This window comes from Natrix helvetica (genome assembly GCF_964273705.1).
Source record: "Natrix helvetica genome assembly, chromosome: 1".
In the NCBI taxonomy this organism is placed as follows: Eukaryota; Metazoa; Chordata; class Lepidosauria; order Squamata; family Natricidae; genus Natrix; species Natrix helvetica.
The window spans coordinates 234,148,526-234,168,931 of NC_138548.1; the positions used below are offsets into that span (position 1 = coordinate 234,148,526).

The window sequence follows — 20,406 nt, forward strand, 5'->3', positions numbered from 1 at the left end:
TAAATGACTCAGAGTCCATGTGCCAGAAAAAGTACAAATGTTGAACTACGTGTGGCTTTCTTGAGGACAGCAGCAAACTGAGTAAAATGTGTATGGCTAATACTCAGATGTCAGCTGAAATATTTTGTTCACTGCAGCGCCTTTCATTTTTTTTCAGCTTAGAGCCTATGTAGGATTAAGAAAACCAGGTGCAAGTTTCCATTATAACCCAAAGTTCCCTCCATCCCACGTGGTAATTTTAGTCAGGGAGAATAAATCTGGAAATTTCTGGTTTTAGCCCAAAGGAATGATAGCAGTAGATCTGCATGGCAGAGCTTATTTCAGAAATTCAGCCCTTCAGCATGTTTTCAAAAATCATTTGAAGCAAGTCAGGTGAATAAACAGTGCAGATTGCCATTAATAGAAGGATCACCTTTTAGAGATCTGAAACTGGAACTTTTAGGAAACTGAATCTCTCTATATGGGCGTTCTGTCCTTATTGCTGCGGTAAACCCAGCTATAAACTCCCAGCTTCACTCCTTATTGACATGATGTTTTATCATTCCCTGTTGACATCTTAGGCTATTTTGCCTATGATGTGGTCTCTACTATGCAGTTCATTTTGGGGAATACCCTCTACTCTGAGGGGAATCATACACTCTTACAGTTCATTTTATTTGGAACTTACCTTCATAATAGATTTCTCGATTATGTTTATGTTATGATTATGTTTAAGACAAATGAATAGACAGAGAAATGAAACATTGCAAAGTAACGCTACAACAACCCAACCATATTTTAAAGCACCATTAGTCTTTTGAAATGTTTTCAAAACTGAGCCTTACAAGGAATAGCAGCTCCCTGCAATGCTTTAAAACAACACATTATTTTCAGTGGGCTGGACAATTCTGAAAAAAGGATGCTGCTGTTTTAAAGAATCGACTCATTAATGTTGATTAATGTTTTATCAGACACAGCATATTTTCAGACTTAAGAAGCCAGGCTGCTTTAATGAGTAGCACTGAGTTGGGTGTTCATAGTTGAGGTCCAAAGCAGACTTCCGAATTAATTTCAAAGTCTGCACAGCTGTAATCCTTAACCTGATTCTCGTTACTAGTGACTATTGTGGCTATATGGGTATTGAGTAGGGAATGAATATGCTATGCACAGAAGACAAGCAAAAATGTTCCATGCAGAGCCTAACCAAGCCTACTTTCCCCTCTTTACATAGCGAAAGAACTGTTCCATCTTGAGGAGTACAGCTTTTCGTTGAACACTTTGGAACAGGTAATCTCTTTATATAATATACTTATCTGATAGAATTTGTGGGGATTCTCTCCCCCCCCCTCAGATATCGCAGCCTTACCATGGCAGAAGAGTGTTCCTGGGAGGGGTCCAAGTGAAGAACACTTGCAATGGACAAGAAGAATATACGTTCTCTGTAGGGTCCCTCCATAGTGCCCCTATATTCTCCATAGAGTCACTCAAGGCATGAAGGTCATTCCAAAGCAGTCTCCTGTATCTGGCCATAGTGAACTGGGGAGATGCTAGGAAGCACATAATTATACTGCTTAGGAGAAGGCAATGGGAAATCACTCATGTATTTTATCAAGAAAACCATGTGGATAGATGAGATAAACTGACTGATGGAATAATGTTGGATGACAGTCCCCTTGGTTTATTTATTTATTTAAAATTATATTGCCATCTACTCATTCACAGCGACTCAAGGAGATTAACAGGAGATAAAAACACAATATAAAAGAAATAATAATAAATAATAAAACTAATAAAATAATAACCCCCATCCTCCCACCTTGCTGACAACATACACTCCAGAGGTCGATTGCCAATTTTTTTACTACTGATTTGGGTGCACTGCCATGAGCGTGCAATGTTTCTGCTCATGCAGAGAACATTCTTTACATGCACAGAAGCATCCGGGCAGGTGGGCGGAGCCTTCCCCCACTGCTACTACCGGTTCGGCCAATCTGGGCCGAACTGGCAGCAACCCACCTCTGAAACCAGCCATTTAATGACCTCCATCCCATTCTGGGTTCCCCAGGCCTGCTAGCAGAAGCAAGTCTTCGGTGCTTTCTGAAAGAGTGTCAGAGTGGGGGCCAGTCTACTTTTTGGAGGAATAATGTTCTTCTAGCTCCCGCCAGACGTATCTCGTTAGGGGACGGGACCTGCAATATTTGTTGCCTCCACGCTCTGGTGGTTGGATGGTACTGAGAAAGAGCTGAAAATATTTCAGAGCACTAACAATGTTGATGATGCAGCTACATTACATCTAGTTGCTGGTGTCAAAAAGAGAGAAATAATAGTTGGAACATAGAACATGAGAAGTATATATTTGGCAAAGCTCAACACAACACAAAATGAAATAAATCAACTGCATTTTGATATCTTAGGCACGAAATGCAGTGGAGTTGAACACTTCCACTCAAAAGATCATCTTGCCTTTTCCCACAAAAAGCAAAGAAGGGATGGCAGTGCTTCCATAAAAACAGGAAGGGTACAATATAGCAAAGACACTACTTGGACAGAGTACAATCAATGACCAATCAGAAATCCCTCAAGGATTCTTCATCCAAAAGATCCTTCTTTTAAAAAGGGAATTGTAACTAATCTTCTCCTAGGAAAGATAAGTATTAGGCAAATGTTATCTCTTATACCATTCAACCATCATTGACTTAACCTATTAAACATTGTCTGCTTTATGTAGGTTTTCCTAGAACTTTGCAAAGAGCAAGAGCGAGATTATTTTGATTTGGCTCCGAATACAACTTTTGATTGGAAGAAACTTCAGGAGGGTGATCTCTAAGTCATCAACGCATTTTTAAAAAAAGAAGAATATTGACATAAGCACCAATTCCTTGACCTAGAAGAGCGAATATTCTCTAGATAATTATAATCTGCTGCTTAGAATGGAAGTCTTTAAGGAAAATGCATTGTGACTAACCCTTATGCTACCCATATCTAGAGAATTTACCGTTGAGGAAAATTTCAACCAAGAAGGAAATGACTTTTTCTGTATTGTTTCATGTTTCAGGAACATAAATTTCACCTTTTTGTTGTGGGTGTAAATTAAAGTATACATAATACTTTCAAATATATAGATATATCTGCTTTCCTAAATAAGTACAGATGATATATTTTTCAGATTAAAATATATAAATGCCTTAATTCCAATAAATATGATATATACAGTATACCCAAAAGTTTATATGGCAAATAAATTGCTGCATTCTAAATATCTAAGCATCTTTCTCTCCTTTGTCCTACATTTTTAAACGTGCAACTGTGAAAAACTGAACACAGAAATATCAACAGTGTAGAGGGGAAAAATGGATTTTTTGAGCGGAGGGATGCCCCTTCTTCAGCTCAGCAATACTGAGAAATAGAAGAAAATAAACTTTGTTTATTTTCTTCATCAGAAATGATTTTGGGATTAATATATGTCAGGGCCTGAGCCAGAAAAGAAATAACACTTGTCAAACCCTACTGAAAATGAAAGAAGCTCAAAGCCAATCATATTATTTTCTTATATGAATCACACATTTTTTTCATTCTTTTTTCTCCTTGGTGGAAAAAAAAACACCCTTAACAATTACAGTAACCATTTGCTGTACTCTAAAGACATCTCCTCCCAAAAATCCCAACTCTGCACAGCCACAAGCCTCTTCATCTTTCTACTGTGTCTGGTTCCAGAATTAAGTCTGAAGTAGTTGCGATAGTGAACTGTTTTGTAAAGTATTATCAAACATCACATGAGAAACAGCTGTTATGTAAAGATTAAATAACATTAAAATACTATTGGGATTTACTACAGCTTTACTCAGAACCAGTTCTGATTGATTATTTGTCTGAAACGGTATAGGGTTTCCTGCCTAGGCAGGGGGTTGGACTAGAAGACCTCCAAGGTCCCTTCCAACTCTACCATTGTATTGTATTGTATTGCATTGTATTGTATTGTATTGTATTGTATTATTGTATTGATTAATTGCTTGTGTTCTTTTTTGATTGCTGTGGATTTCCGAGAACTGAAAATTACAGATTGAAAGAATGTTTTCTATTTCATATGTTAATTTACTGGGTTATATGATACATATTATTTCTTAATTTACTCTCTTGGAATTAACAATTTACTGTAGAATAGGTTTTTAAATTCTCAGTAGCATGTCAGTACATGGAGAATATTTGTTTAAACCCCAGATTTAAGTGAGTATTGTCTTGTATTGTGATAATATCTCTGGCATCAACTAAATGGCTGTTTACTTTTTGCTTATTTAGCTTTAGGGTTTATTGGACTTTTGAAGTCATCCTGGTTTCATTTGCTTGATTTGCCTCTTCCCTGATCTACTAAAAGTCTAAATATTTTTATCTTGAATTATAATACAAGACTCAGGATTTGTCACATGCAGAGTTTATGTGAAAATGATTACTTCCGCCATTGTCTAGTCTGGAGAAATAACAGATCAACAGAAGTCTGCCATGGTTATCAATTCTTTGCTGTCTCTTCCCTAAATTGAAATATGGGAATATTATTTGGTAGTTTTATTCTTGACTGTGGCTGGAAATAGCCATCATGGAACTTACTGTGTATTTTAAAGATATGGTTAGCTAATAATGTTAATGTTTAATGAATTAAACATTAAGGGTACCTTAACCAATAACCAATTTCAATACCTACCAGGATTTAAATGGAATCAAGCAATTTATTTGTGGCTGAAGCAAAGAGGATCTCTTATGACGTAACCACTAATTCTGGTCAATGATTATAATTAAAATGGAAAGTGTTGAAAATTAATCCATGTTTACTGTATATTTAAACTAGGAGAAATCCGATGATAAAATTATATAAGTATAAAGTGATGCATATTAGAACCTAAAGTCTTAACGTCACATAATGGACAATGAATTAAATATAATTCTTCGACTTAACTTCACATATGCAACTATGACTTATAAAAAAGGCTGGAGGTTCTTATTGTGGTTTCTAAGATTCTATATTCTACCCAATGCACACATTAAAACTCCTTATTTAAATCTATGTGAGTCTTGATTTCATAATGGTACTGTCAAGGTTCCGAGTAACGCATGCAAAGAAATCAGAAATTCGAGGTAGGAAGGGTCCTCAAAGAACATGTCCATTGGATACATCATATCGGCACGGCTTGGTGAAAACCAACTCTAAAAGTTTCCTTTGGTTATAGCATAATTAAAAGAGTAAATATTTCTCCCCAGATGTCACAATCACATAGTTAGATAAGCATAAACGTAGGGATTCTTTCTTGATGCCTTAATAGAGGAAAACTGCACATGGGGGTCAATAAGTGCTTTTATTTGTTCATTCGCTTTAGTGACAATATTTCTTTTTCTCCATAGATACGGTAGTGAGGGGAAGGGGAAGAGAAGAGAAGAAGCATATTAAATAGCACCCATTGTGATTTATTAAATGTGTTAAGCTGGTTGTGGGAAGCCTATGGGAAACATGTAACCCCCAGACCCCTTATTTTGCAGTCCTGAGTGCAACTCCACATCATATTGCCAAAATACAACAGTAAAACCACTGATTTTCAGTTATGTGATTCTTTTTTTCCCCATTTCCTTTGGGATTGACACAATGATTATATCAAGACTTAAAATTAATGTAGTTGGCAGGCTCCTTAGTCACTCCTCTTTTCATTCAAATGACACCTGTGGGGATGACCTTGGTCCCCATGGGAAAGCTCTTTGTTATGTCTGTGAAACGTCCCATTTATTCTCTCCCTCCCCCCAGAATGTTCGGCAACTATGAAGTGGCAAAGGAAAAAGGAAAAAAATGGCTTCAGCCAGATTAGATTCAGAGTTGACAGGTACTTTCTGGTATGGGAGTTGACAATGAAGTCCATCAAACCACAACGTTATTGGTTTCCTTTTTCTCAACCCGTTCCCTCTGCCTTCATTTTTTTCCAATCCTTAATTTCTTTGAGTGATTCCTTCTTTTCTCTTGTTACCTTTGAAATGTAAGTACAGTTGTAACAGAAGAAAATGCTGCTGCTCTCTTGGCTACTCTCCTCAGGAGGAAGCCCTGTGGCCAACCCGACCATGGGAAAAAAAAATACCTGGAAATGTATGGAGATATTAAAGAGATAATACTGGATGCTGCTTTTATAGCCATGAATTGGTATAGGCAAAAATATCCTTTTCATCATGAAATCCCTACCACAAGATATTCTATTGCTTCCTGATAGGATCCACTATTACAGTACCATGCTATTTATTTTCTGTATGTGTTTGTTTGCGGTTGGAGTATAAGAAATAGATCAAGCATTGTCATTTCTACTTTGTTTTTAGAATAGCTTGTGCTGTAGAACTCCAAAGTCATTTTAAAAAAATAATAAAGAACCTTAGCAGGTGGGTTGACCAGAAAAGTAAGCTCCGTGTTTTGTTAGTCAGATAAAGATGGACAGATGTTAAAGGTTAGTACATATTTGATAGCAGCATTAAGGACAATTGGGCTGTCTAAGCCATCTGATTCATTTCATTCTTGCATTTGATCTCTCCCCTTTTTTTTCTGTAAAAGTCCAGGCCAAGTTGGTGTTGCTTGAAAGTACATTTCTATGAGAGATGGCAAGAAGAGAATAGCAATAGCAACAGCACTTAGACTTATATATCGCTTCACAGTGCTTTATAGGCCTCTCTAAGTGGTTTACAGAGTCAGCATATTGTGCGCAACAGTCTGGGTCCCCATTTTACTGGCTTCGGAAGGATGGAAGGCTGAGTCAACCTTGAGTCAACCTGGTGAGAATGCCCACCGGAGTATGGGAAGCCTTGGGTGGAGAATTACAAAGGACTGAGATATTTACGAGTTCTTCAATTGATGGAGTCTTGCTAAAACAACTTGAGTCATCTAGTTGCATTTTGCATTTACCTGAACTCTGATCTAAATTTCGCTACAGAGGTGAACTTCACCGGGTTCTGAGCAGTTCGAGCAAACCAGTTCTTACTATTTTGTGCAGTTCTGAGAACCAGCTAATCACACCACTGGCTGGTCCCACCCATTCTGCTCCAGAACTGTTGGAGCGGTGGCCGAGGCTGCAGCGCATACCTCGCTTGAACTTCCCAGTCCTTTGTTTAGGGGAGGGAGGGAGGAAGTATCTCCAAAATCAAATGCTTCCTTTTCTTGCAAGAAACATTGTTAAAGGGAGAAATGATGAGTGAAGGAGAAGGGAAGTTCTGTAACCAGAAAAACTGAGAATGAAAACAATGCATTCCAGTTAAATTAGAACTGGTTCTTTGTGAAGGATCTGTGAAAGTTTCGGAATATTGCAATACGGTCCAAGGGAAAAAAATTAAAGCAGAATGATTTAATTAAAAGAGAAGAGAAAAAATGGTAAGACATCTATTAACTAACTGCTTTGAAAATGCCTTTCAAATGTGTTTTCATTTATAATGGATTGGAAATATTTGCTTGACTATATGCTTTAATGTTCAAAAAGAATAATCTTTATCATTATAAGCAAAGATGTATTCTTCAAGCTTTAGTGCATTTTGAAAAAATCATTATGAATGCCACTGTAGAAGATCATTTCTCACCCAAAATGCAATTTAATGGAGAGTACAGTAAGATTTTACACTCAGGCAAGAAAAAACCCAAATGCACAGGTATAGAATAGGTTGTGCTTCGCTGAACTGGAAGTGACTGTGAGACGGCTCTGTGAGATGGAAACTTATCAGACAGATCCAACCTAGAAATAAGAAGAAATTTCCTGACAGTGAGAACAATTAATCAGAGGAATTGGGTGCCTTCAGAGGTGGGTATACCATCACTGAAGGCTTTTAAGAAGAAATGTGTCCATAATATTATAGAGTCTCACGCTTGAGCAGGTCCTTTCCAAGTCTGTTGTTCTTTATAAATCTCTCCATTCAGTATTACCAAGAGAATGGTGATAAACTGTTAGATCAGCGCGGAAAGAAAAGACTCCAGGATAAGAAACTTTCAGCACCTTTTATTTCCCTAGCTGTGCAATACAATCTGCTGGCAGGCTGCCGGAGGTCTCTATTTATTGAGCTGGCCAATGACTGCAGTTTAACTTTCCTATTGCTTGGCGAAACAATCAGCAGTAGCATGCAAATCTGTGCAATGAACTTCTGTATGTAACACCCCTCCACTCCTAGACTGAGCATTGTCCAATCCGTGGCCGACGTAACTCACGTAATCCCGCAAGTAGGCGGGGCATTTAGAGTTCCTACTGGACCTGCGTGGTTCAATTGTTCCTGTGGCCTCGGCCGGTGGGGTCAGGCCTGCCGTCTCTCCGGACTCCTAGGATGGAACCTCCTGGAATCCTTGCGCCTTCCCATGTAGGTGTGCCACTCCTCGGAGTGTGGGTCGAGGATTGCTGGTGCAGGCTATGTGTGTGATCCCATCCTCGTTGCCAGTGTTAGATCAGCGTGGGAAGAAAAGACTCCAGGCTTAATAACTTTCAGCACCTTTTATTTCCCTAGCTGTTGCAATACGAACTGCTGGCAGGCTGCTGGAGCGCTCTATTTATTGAGCTCCGACAGACCAGCCGGCCAATGACAGCAGTTTAAATTTCCTGCCACTTGGCGAACCAAACAGCGGTAGCATGCAAATCTGTGTGACGTACGTCTGTACGTAACATAAACAATACTTGGAAATGTACATCAGGTCTTCTGAAAATTTCATCTTATTGGCTAGTATCAAAGGAAAGATGACTTTAAAAATGCTTCCTCTCTCACCATAACATGCAAGACAAGGGGATGACTGACTAGGAGGGGAGAGGCTAAGAGAGGCCAGGGAAGGCGCCCCTCAATGTGAATGACATTGAGTTGCCCATGCCCACCCTGGCACATGCCCACCCAGCCATGCCCATCAAGCAGTCATTAGGGCAGAAAAACTATTGTTAAATTATTTGAATCTCATCACTGCTTCACTAGTACTTGAGTTTTACCTTTAAAACTCTACCATATATTATTAACCTCAACACTATGACCACCTAATGCCTTGAATCATTGGTGGAAGATTATGAACAGATAGATGGTTTTATAATGCAGCTCAAGTAGTAAACTATGGCTTTTTATTTAACTTCCTGCTGGAGTTTCATTCATTAAATTCATGAAACTCATGATTTAATGAAACTTTGAGGAGAGTAATTGTGGAATCTGAACATCTGTTAAATAATTCACTTTATTTATGTAATTATACTGATATAAATGATGCACTAAAATCCCGATTTAATGGTCATTATTCTATAAATCAGGAGTGGAGTCAAAATTCATAAGTTCCTAAAATACCTACCTTGAGTTCCTCACTGCTGTTTGTCAGTAGAAAATCAGTGTAGCAAGGAATGCTTGGCAGGGGATGTAGCAATAAAGTAAGGAACCTTTGCCCCCACCCAGTTTAGTGAAGGAGTAAAAGTCCGGCTACATCATGTGACCCCACTGTGACACCAGAAGTTTGACACCCCTGGTTTTGCATGTTGAAAACAACATGATCTTTCGAAGTGGCCTAGAAACCAAGAGACTAGTGATACCTTAGCCATGAAAGTCAGCTGGCCAGTCACTCTCAATAAGCCCAATTACTTTCAAAAGATTGTTATTGTAGGGGAAATAGTAGGAAGGAGGAGTATTAGGTATGTTCACCATCTTGAGCTATTTATCAAAATAATAAAAGTGGCAAACAAACAAACAGAGTTTCCTTGAAAATTATCAATAATGAACTACAAGACATGGGTAATAAGCATCAGCATCTGTATCAAGGGGTACTCATCTATTTAGATGATACCCTTATATATACCAAGACCATGGAGCAACATGTAACTCTTGTACATCAAGTGCTTAAAAAGCTGCTGGAAGCACATTTATACATCAAATTGTCTAAATGTGAGTTCCACAGGATGCAATTGGATTACTTTGGGTTCCATATTTCAGCTAAAGGGATGGAGATGGACCCCACGAAAGTAAAGGTGGTGTTGGCCTGGCAGGCTCCTAAAACCTGCAAGCAATTGCAAATTTTTTAGGGTTTGCCAATTTCTATCGCCAGTTCATCCCATCCTTTACCCAAGTGGCCCTTCCACTAACCGACCACTTACATACAAAAAGTCTCAGGACAAACCCTCAACCGGAAAGCCCGGTTGTGTGGACCACAGTGTGTCAGCAAGCGTTCGAGTATCTGAAGTCCTTGTTTGCAAAAGAGCCAGTACTGAAACATCCAGATCCCACTAAACCATTTGTGGTCCAGTCAGATGCCAGTGATGTGGCAGTGGCCGCAGTCCTCTTACAAAGGAACAATGAAGGAGCCCTACAGCCATGTGCCTACACCTCGAGGAAGTTGACAGGGACTGAACGCAACTGGCCCAATTGGGAGAAGGAGGCATTCGTGGTCCAGTGGGCCCTGTGACATGGCGGCATTTACCAGAAGGGGGAGGGATACCCTTCGAGGTCTGGATGGACCACAAGAATTTGGAGGCCCTCCAGACCCTGCGAAGATGGTTGCCAAAACAAGTTAGATGGGTCTTATATCTTTGGCAATTCAACTTTCAATTAAAATATATACTGGGTGGCAAGAACTTCTTAGCCAATGCCCTCTCCCGCAAACCACAATATGACAATAAAAGGGAGGATTTAGTGCAGGCTATCATTCTGATCTCACAATCTAGGGTGTTAGCCACTCAACAGGCCCCACCGGCACCAAACCTATATGCCTAGGGGAAGGACCTCCCCAAAGCAATCCAAGCAGCACTCTCAATGGACCAGTGGTTTCAGGAAAATCAAACTTTATTAACATAGCAAGAGGGCTTTGCCAGGAAGGGGTTGAAGTTATACGTACCAAGTGTGATATTGGTGGCCGTGCTGCGGTTTCCTCAAGAGTTTGTATTTAGTAAATCACCAGTTCTGGTGGCCCCTCATGAAGAGGGACATAGAAGATATGTAAGGAGTTGTGTTGTTTCCAGTACCATAAAGGCCTGGCCTGGCCAGTGGCAGATCTGATTTGCCCATGGGAACAAATAGCCATGGATTTCATCCGTGGATTTACCGGACAGCCAAGGGAACAAAGTCATTTGGACGATAATAGACCTGTTCTCCAAGCAGGCTCATTTTGTAGCATATACTGCCCTTCTCTCTACTAGGAAGCTGGCCAAACTATTTATTGCCCATGTCTATAGACTCCATGGCTTCCTCAAAAGGATAATTTCAGACAGGGAAGTGCAATTCACTGCCCGGTTCTGGCACAGATTTGTGGCAATGGTGGAGTCTTCAAAGCGACTTAGTACAGCCTTCCACCCCATGACCAATGGTGCCATGGAGAGGCCAAACGTGATGCTGGAGCACTACTTAAGGTGTTACATCCAGTATCAACATACCAATTGGGCTGAACTCCTCCCCTTTGCAGAAGTTGCATATAACAATGCAGTGCACAAAAGTACGGGGCTTACCCCATTTCATGTGGCTACGGGGGTGGTGGTTCATCCCAATTCCAGAGTATCATCAAGTGCTCTCAGATGACATGACCTCGCAGGAGTGGATAGCCGGATGCAAAAAGTTTGGAAAGTGGTGAGGGATGTGTTACATCACTCTTTTGCCACATATAAAAAGAATGCCAACAAAAGGCGGAAGGCACAAGGACCTTTCCATGTGGGCCAGAAGGTATACCTCTCCACTAAATATCTCAGGCTGCTGTTGCCATATAAGAAACTTGGGCCCAAATTCATTGGGCCTTTCCCAATCATATTAGTCACAGTGCAGCTAAGGCTCCCCCCTATTGGGGAAAACACATCCAGTCTTCTACTGCAGCCTGCTCCAATCAATTCAGGCATCTGATATCAGAGGAGACCTGGTACAGCTGCCAGCCTCGGTTACTGTAGATGGGGAACAGCACTATGTAGTGCAAGATATACTAGATACCAGGTGGCACAAAGGGCGGTTACAATACCTTGTTTTATGGAAAGGTTATCCCCTGTCAGAGGCATCATGGGTTCACAGTAAGGACTGTAGGGCGCCCCACCTAGTAGCGAGATTCCACCGCAGACATCCCATAAAACTGGGGGAAGGGATCCTTCGGCTCCTAACTGACTGTAATGTTTACCTCCCCAGATGCCATCTCCATGGTAAGAGGGGCAGCATGTCAGCTCTGGCGAGCCTAAAGGCCCGGAGCTGCCATTTGGGGGGGGGGGGGACTGGGTCAGCTGCCAAGACTTGTGTTTACCAAATGGAGATTTCCCTCCTCCACAGCAGTCCAGCTGAGAACTCTACTTAACTCTTCATGACTGACTGCCATGAGGTTTCCACTGAGAACATTCCAGAACTGATAACAATCCATGATTGATTGCCAGGTGGTTTTCACTCTGGGTCATGAGGTGATGGGTGTGAGCGTGCGCAGGGGTGGGGTTTAGCCTAAATCCGAAGTAACTATAAAAGTTACTGGGGAGCCCCGGGAGTCAGCTTTGACAATGTATTCATTGCCTTAATGCTTTGTTGGTCAATTCATGCCGGAGGAAGAAGATAAACTGCATTTTCAAACCGTCTTTGGTGTTTGGCTGTTTTCATTAATCCTTCAGAACCTGACATCCAGTTAACATGACTCAATTTTTAGACAACTCTACCTAGATGACTGAGACTCTTCATTAATATCTTGCTCAAAACTATGGTTTTTGGTGACTTAATTTCTTTATTAGATTGAGATAGGCAAATAAGCTCATAAATGATCACTTTTGAAGTAATGTGGCAAGAGATGAAGCACCTGATAGACTCTCTAATACTGATTTCCAGTGAGTTGTAGTGAACTTTCCAGAAATGATGTTTCATGAACGCTGATATTTTTCCTAGCAGATTTTTAAGCTAGCCACTTAAGCCTGTTTATTTATTTATTCCATTTGGAGACCACACAACTTCCACAAGTTCCTAGGGGAGGTTACAGTAGAGACAAAGAAATAGAAAACCAAACAATTAAAGCACACATATGCGCCTGGAAGAGAAAAACACCCAAACACGCCAAATCTGCAAAAACTAACAGACTTGACATCCATGCTAATCCCAGGGCTGGGAGCACAGCCATGTTTTTAATGACTTCCTCAACAGCTGTAGGACTGGAACCATATGAATCTCTGTCCACTCCCACTCTTAATAACTTCCAAAAGAAAATATGCAAGCAAGGAATGTAAGCCAGGAATATTCATGGAATTCTGTTTATTTTCCAGAATGGGCATGGTAGCTATGTTCAAATATATACGTAGGTACTTAGGTACGTAGGTACGTAGGTAGGTAGGTAGGTAGGTACATACATACATACATACATACATACATACATACATACATACATACATACATACATACATACATACCCATGATGGCTCAGTGGTTAGAATGCAGTACTGCAGGCTACTTCTGCTGATTGCCGGCTGCAGTTTGACAATTCGAGTCTCACCGGCTCAAGTTTGATTCAGCCTTCCATCTTTCTGAGGTTGGTAAAATGAGGAGCCAGATTGTTGGAGGCAATATGCTGACTTTGTAAATGGCTTAGAGTGGACTGTAAAGCATTGGGAAGTGGGACATAAGTCTAAGTGCTATTGCTATTGCAATAGTACACCACAGTCAAATAAGAATAGAGGACACGAGATCATACGTATATGCTATCTCTTAGTACCAACATTCCTATCTATCACCTACTACTATTGTTACCTATTAATTAAAGACGAAGAGAGGACATACCTCATCTTCTGGTGGAGATGGAGAGTGAATCATTATTTGGATGAGAAGGAAACACAAGGTGTAATGTTGAAAGGCAGCTGTGAAGAAGGAGGCTATGCTATGCTCTAAGGCATGTTATACTTATTTGTGGTGTAGGAAGTTAAAACTCATCCTTCTCCTAAAAAAATGAAATATCCTAGGAAATATTGAAAATGCAGAATATTATATTTCCCTGGATAAGAAATAGAGAAACATGTTTTAGGCAGGAAACAGACTCACTCTTAATTGCCCCCACCTTTGTCAATGGGTCATTAAAAGGCCTGAACCAGTCTATTCTACATAACAAAGATCTCCCCCTTTAGCTTCAGGGTGATGGGATTAAGGCATGATAGTATTAGCCAGACTCCCATGGGACCATGCAGGCTGTACTTTGAGTCCAGGTTTGGTTGAGCATTGCTTCTTCCCTTGTGCCATTTCTTCCAACAGTGGTTTGCTGGAGAGTCCTGACTAATGATTTGATTCAGGATAGAGATTGGAGATTGTGACTCAACTGAGCATTGTTCTAATAGTTTTACTGCTCATTTCAACAAATGACATATTTTAGACTGCCACATCTTGCTAGCCATAGCTAGAGCCCAGAAATAGCAGAGACAACGACTCCCAAGGTTTTGTACTGTATTTAGTAGGGCTACAAGACACCGATTTTAGGTTACAGACTTTCGGAAAAAGTATAACAAATTGAAGTATTTTTGACAGTGAGATAACTGCAGTTAAATCTTACTGAATGTATCCAATGCCCCAAAATCAAACATATTTGTTGTATTATCCTTATACTGTATTAATTTTAAGACCAAAATTATCATCAAATCATAGATTTTTGCTGTACATTGTGTTAAGAACCATATTTTATTTTTCAGTTGGTTCAGATAATATTCTTGGCTTGCATAATTGTATTTCAAATTCCTGAATCCTTATTTCTGCCAAACAAATATAATAAACAGAACATTCCATTTGAACTGAGTAAGTGACAAATAGAACTTGACCTATTTGGGGCCTTTATTTTTTTCCCCCATTGATATTTTGCCACTGCTTTTACTGTTGTTAAGACTTGTAATTTTCCTAACTGTTTTGAGCCCCTTTAATTTAATTTCTTTCAGTCTTGCACGGAAAAGAATGTTATTTTTAAAAAGTTGTTTTTGCTCTCCCACACTCTAGCAGTGTAATTTCATCTTCCAATATATCGATGCAACATTTGCACCAAGCAAATCCTTTGAATTTTCCTGAGAGGAAAAACTTGGAAGAGGGGTAATATTGGGAAAACAAAAATATCACATTTGTTTGGAAACTCCTTGGGTCCTTTGGCTGTGAGAAAGGGCTGAAGGAACAAAGGCTCAAAGCAACAGAAAGAGCTGTTATAGACAGAAAGCCAATGATATTTTAGATAAAGGACATCTCCGTTATTACTTAGCATTTCGTGAATTCTTTGCTGAGCTTCTGGCTAAAGCAAGGTAAGCATATGTGTTAGATACTGGTTCCAACTACAGTGGTTTCCACCAAGGTCCTCTGTTCCCACTGGATCGAAGGGACTGACAGCTCCCTATAAAAGGGCTGCTGTCAGACTCAATCTTCGCTGGATTGTTCTTACTTGTTGCACTTAATAAAGAGCTGTTGTTACCGTTAAGCCTTTGTGTGCCTATCCATTACCCAATCTAACACTGGCAACGAAGGTGGGATTGGAAGGCAACTAGATGAACCAAAAAAGAGCGTAGCAATCCAGCAATTACATCCAGCCCGGAGCTCAGCGTGGCTTTGAGCAGCCATTTTTGAGCGGCAAATTCAAAATGCCCTCAGAACACAAAATGGCTATGCACGCCCCACCGACTCCGTATGACCCAGTCACCGAGCACTGGGATTCGTACATGCTACGATTTGACTGCTTCCTTGAGGCAAATGACCTCATGGGTCTTTCTGAAGTCCGCAAAAAACATATTCCTCGGATACTGTGGCCAGGAAGTGTTCGAGACGGCAAAAGACCTCTCTGAGCCGACACAGCTACAATCAGTCGCCTGGTCTGTGCTCAAGCAGACGCTGAGGACCCACTATGCCCCAAATCCATCCAAGCACGTTCGCCGGCATAAGTTTAACATCAGGAACCAGAAAGTGGGTGAGTTGATTAACAAGTACGTTGTGGTGCTCTGCAAGGCCGCACCGTACTGCAAATTCCGACACCTGGACGAGCTGATTCTGGACCGCATAATTTGCGGCGTATGGGACATTAACCTACAGAGGAGGTTACTCGCTAAATCTAACCTCACTCTGCCAATCGCCTTGGACGAAGCCAGGGCGTCCGAATCAGCCATCAAATCTACCCTAGACTCTGCATCGTTTCTGCGACGCAACCTGTCAGTGCTGCGAGAAAAAGGGGCATATTGCCAAGGTGTGCCAGAGCGAATTCCCTGCCACTAGCTAGCAGTCAACAGAGGTCCAACCAAGGGGCCTGGCAGAAGCCACCACGGCGCTCAGAGGGTGACAATAGAGTCACCTACCATACGTCAATCGGCCAAGTCTGCACCAGGTGACCAAAAAAGTTGAAGGTCACAGTCCTCATCAAGGACTCTCCATGTGAGATGGAGATTGACACTGGGTCATCACTGACCATCATACCGTGGTCTACCCTAAAGCAGGCTATCCCTAGCCAAGAGAAGCAGCATCTTCGCACCCTTGACATCCGCCTACAAGATTTCCAGGGAAACCGGGTCCCCATCGTGGGCCAAGGCACCTTCCAGGTGAAGTTCAAGCAGTTCAGTGGGAAACTCCCAGTGACAGTCGTCAGCGGCAACCTGCAGAGCCTCCTAGCGCTAGATTGGTTCCAAGCCCTGGGCCTAGAAGTGACCGGTATCAACGCCTTCAAAGATGATGGCGCTGAAGCCATCTTTAAGGAGTTTGAGGATGTCTTCGGCACCGGTCTGGGTAAGTATGTGTGGATTCCAATTTCCTTTAGTTTGGACCCCAACATAGCCCCAATAAGGCTAAAACCCAGGAGAGTACCTTTTGCTCTCCACCCCAAAATCGATAGGGCAATTGACAAGCTCATAGGCCAGGGAATCCTAGAGCCAGTCGATCACACATGCAAAATTGGACATGGCACAGGCACATCAACAATTGCCTGCAGTTGACACTTCCGGTTCTGGCTGTTGAGAGCGACGGACGTGTTTCGCTTGCCCTGCGCGCTCTTGGTGGGCTCCCCTTGATCGGGGGGCACAGGGAGCCTTGAAGGAGTGCCCTGCCGAAGGGGGAGCGAGCTGGGGGTCCCCTGCATCAGCGGCGGCCATGGAGGGGGCTCCTGGCATTGCTCTAGGAGCCAGGAGGCGAAAGGGGGTGCGCTTCTGCGCGCTTCGCGTCAAGGCGGCTGGACGAACTTGATGATCTGAAGGCTACAGCTGCAATGTGGTGAGATGGAAACTCTCCCCGATTCCCTTTCTGATTCTCTAATGAAGGATTGGCAGCTTTTTAAAGGTCTTCAATCTGTTCCTGGGAAGTGTGATTGGAGGGAGGGGGATTCCCCCCCCTTGGAAAAGTGGCTTTGGATTGCTCTCTGCCCTCGGAGGAGGAGAGGGGAGAGCGTTAGAATGAAATCACACTCATAGCAAGCAAGCAGATGAATCCCCTGCTGCAATTGTGAAAGAGAAGTGATGATCTGATTGTTTTGAAAACTTTGAAAACATTTGGTCTGTTGCCTTCCGATCCCAGTGCTGGCGAGGCAAGATGGCACACTTCCGTTGTCTTTATGCACTTTGAAATTTGACTCCACCCATGGAAATTGCTGGCATTTTGTCTTTGTCTCCATGACACTTAGAAATATCTCTTGAGGTATCGTATCCTGGACTTGGAATAATGGATTTTATTGTCTGGATTTGAACTATAGAAAAGGTCTCTATTACTGTCTGGACTGCCTTCCTCGTGATCTCTATTGGTTATCCCCTTCCATAACTGCCAATTCATTGTATGGACACAGGCATCTCTGAGTTCTCTTTATTAAAATGGCACCAAAGAGACCGCCACCTGGGAAACCAGGCTTTGCTGGCTCTGCCCCAACATCTTCAACGTCCAGCCCCAGTGGACAACAGACATTAACATCGCTTTTACAACCCAAAGCCCCTGAGGAGGACTTAACCCACCAGTTGCTTCAAAAGCTCTTAAAAGGGCAGGAGGACTTGAAAAATCAACTGAAAGAAATGAATGAACAGCTCAGAGAGAACCAAAACCGAACGGCTCAAAATACACAAAGACTGGAAGTTTTGGAGGAGGGGACGGCTGAGATGAGGGGGGAGGTGAGGGGGGTCCAGAGAGGAAACCAAGAACTGGAAAACCATCAGATAAAAATGGAATTTGAAAGGATGTCTTTTTTCCTTAGATTTCAAAATGTAATTGAGGCTGATGATGAAGACTTGAGGGAGATTATGACAAAATTATTGGCTGAATATATTTAAAAAGACAGACAACAGCTGGGATGGGATATTGACCTGGTCTATAGAGTTAATTCAGCTTATGCTAGAACACACAATGTTCCAATAGAGGTTCACATTAAATTTCTTAGAAAGACTACAAGAGATGAGATTCTGAATGCACAAAGGGGGCAAATGTTAAAATACAAGGATAGAGAGATAGTCATTCTGAAACAAATCCCAAAGAAAGTTAGAGATAAAAGAAAAAAATATTCGCTTTTAGCGAAAACACTATTTGAAAATGGGGTTTGGTTTCGTTGGCTTCTGCCAGAAGGTATGCTGATATTCTGGGAGGGCAGTAGGGTTAGAATTAATACAACTATGGAGGCGGAGGCCTTCATGGAAAAAAATAAAGCCCTCCTAGATAAAGCTGATGATACCACACGAGACACACAAGACACGGGAGGTGCCGGAGCCTCGCTGGGGGGGGTGGGGAGAGGCAACACTGAGAAAACTTAGATCGCAAAAGTGAGTTAGAAAAATAATGCAATTGCTAATACAGGGAACTTTTTCTGTTTGATATAAAATAGATTGAAATTATTGGAAGATATAAAGTAAAAATATGCTGTCAAAATATTGCTAAGTAGTAATTATCTAATGTATTAACAAGTGAAACTTATGAGAACCGGGGGGAGTACCATTTCCTGCATAATGTAGCTGTCAAAATTTGTAACCTTACCCATTACCCTTTTTCCTCAAAACTCTGTAAAACTAATTAAAAAAATTTGTTTTAAAAAAAACAATTGCCTGTAGATGGTGCTACAGTGGAGGCCCAAACCATTGTGACGCATAGGGGTGCATTCAAATGTCACCACCTGCAATTCGGCATTAGTATCGTCCCTTGACTGTTCCAAAGCGTCATGAAACGGCTTTTGCAGGGGATTCCAGGAGGCATCCCCTATTTCGATGACATTTTGGTATTACCTGCAAATGAGGCACAACTTTTCAAATGTGTACGAACAGTTTTGGCTCGGATTAGAGACAAAGGCCTCCATCTCAAAAAAGAGAAATGCCAAATTAACGTGCCAAGGGCTGAATTCTTAGGGTACCTGATTGATGGCTCTGAGATTCACCCGACCACACAAAAAATTAAAGCAATTCAGGACGCCCCCACACCTCGCAATCAAACCGAGCTGGAGTTCCTCAGGCTCCTTAATTTCTACAGCATCTTCCACAAACAGAAAGCCACTGTTGCTGAGCCCTTACACCGTCTCCTGACTAAGAACACGATGTGGTCCTGGGGCAGAGCTGAGGCTGCCCCATTTGCTATGGTAAAATGACTCCTGTCGGCGGACTCCTTTCTGGTACAATACAGCCAAACCCTGCCATTGGTGCTGACCTGCAACGCTTCCCCATTTGGCGTTGGCCACCGAATGCCCAACGGAACCAAAGCCCCTATCGCATTTTACTCCAGGACTTGTCTGCCGCAGAGTGGAACTACAGCCAACTAGACCGTGAGGCTTTGGCTGCAGTGGCCGGAGTAAAGAGTTTCCATGAGTATCTATATGGCCGGGACTTCGAACTGGTTATAGACCACAAGCCATTGTTGGGTTTACTGGCTGGGGACTGACCTACCCCAGTGTCATTATCACCTTGCATGACCAGATGGACCATTTTCCTAGCTGCCTACTCCTACCGTCTCATCCACTGACCAGGCTCCACTTTGGGGCACGCTGATGCTCTAAGCCGCTGCCTGCTGCCTGAACTTCTTGCTGACCCTACCCCCGAGATGCCAGTTCTCCTCATTGACTGCCTTGAGACTGTCTCATCCAGTGATGTTGCCTGTCACACTGCAAAGGACTCCACCATCAAACAAATTTTGAACTGGGTGTGGAGGGGGTGGCACAAGGGGCCTGTTGGGGCTGATTTCAAAATGCATTTTGCCAAACGCGATGAGTTACCTTTTGCAAATGGCTGTTTACTGTGTGGGGATCAGGTCATTGTTCCACCCAAACTGTGCATTGCAGTATTAGAGGCTTTACACATAGGGCATCCTGGAATTGTCAGGATGAAGTCTTTGGCTAGGAGTTACATGTGGTGGCCTAACATAGACAGGGAGATCGAAGAATGGGTAGCTACCTGCACGCCATGCCAGGAGTCCAGACCAGCTCCCCCAGAGGCGCCCACTAGGGTCCACATTGACTTTGCTGGGCCAGTTCACAGCCAGACATTTCTCATAGTTGTGGACACCTACTTGAAATGGTTAGAGGTAGTGCTGATAACCTCC

The 20,406-nt window shown here is 42.0% G+C and overlaps 1 protein-coding gene across 2 annotated transcripts in view; it reads left to right on the top strand.

The window, feature by feature from the left end:
* The window catches only part of LOC309399160 (ABC-type organic anion transporter ABCA8-like), a 79,642-nt gene extending 76,406 nt beyond the window's left edge, over nucleotides 1-3,236 (top strand). For both annotated transcript variants that reach the window (XM_081966707.1, XM_081966708.1), the window contains 2 exons: nucleotides 1,211-1,266; nucleotides 2,708-3,236. In XM_081966707.1, the coding sequence (XP_081822833.1) occupies nucleotides 1,211-1,266; nucleotides 2,708-2,806 (155 nt within the window). In that variant the 3' untranslated portion in view covers nucleotides 2,807-3,236. The remainder of the gene's footprint in view (nucleotides 1-1,210; nucleotides 1,267-2,707) is intronic.
* The last annotated feature ends 17,170 nt before the right edge of the window (nucleotides 3,237-20,406 follow it).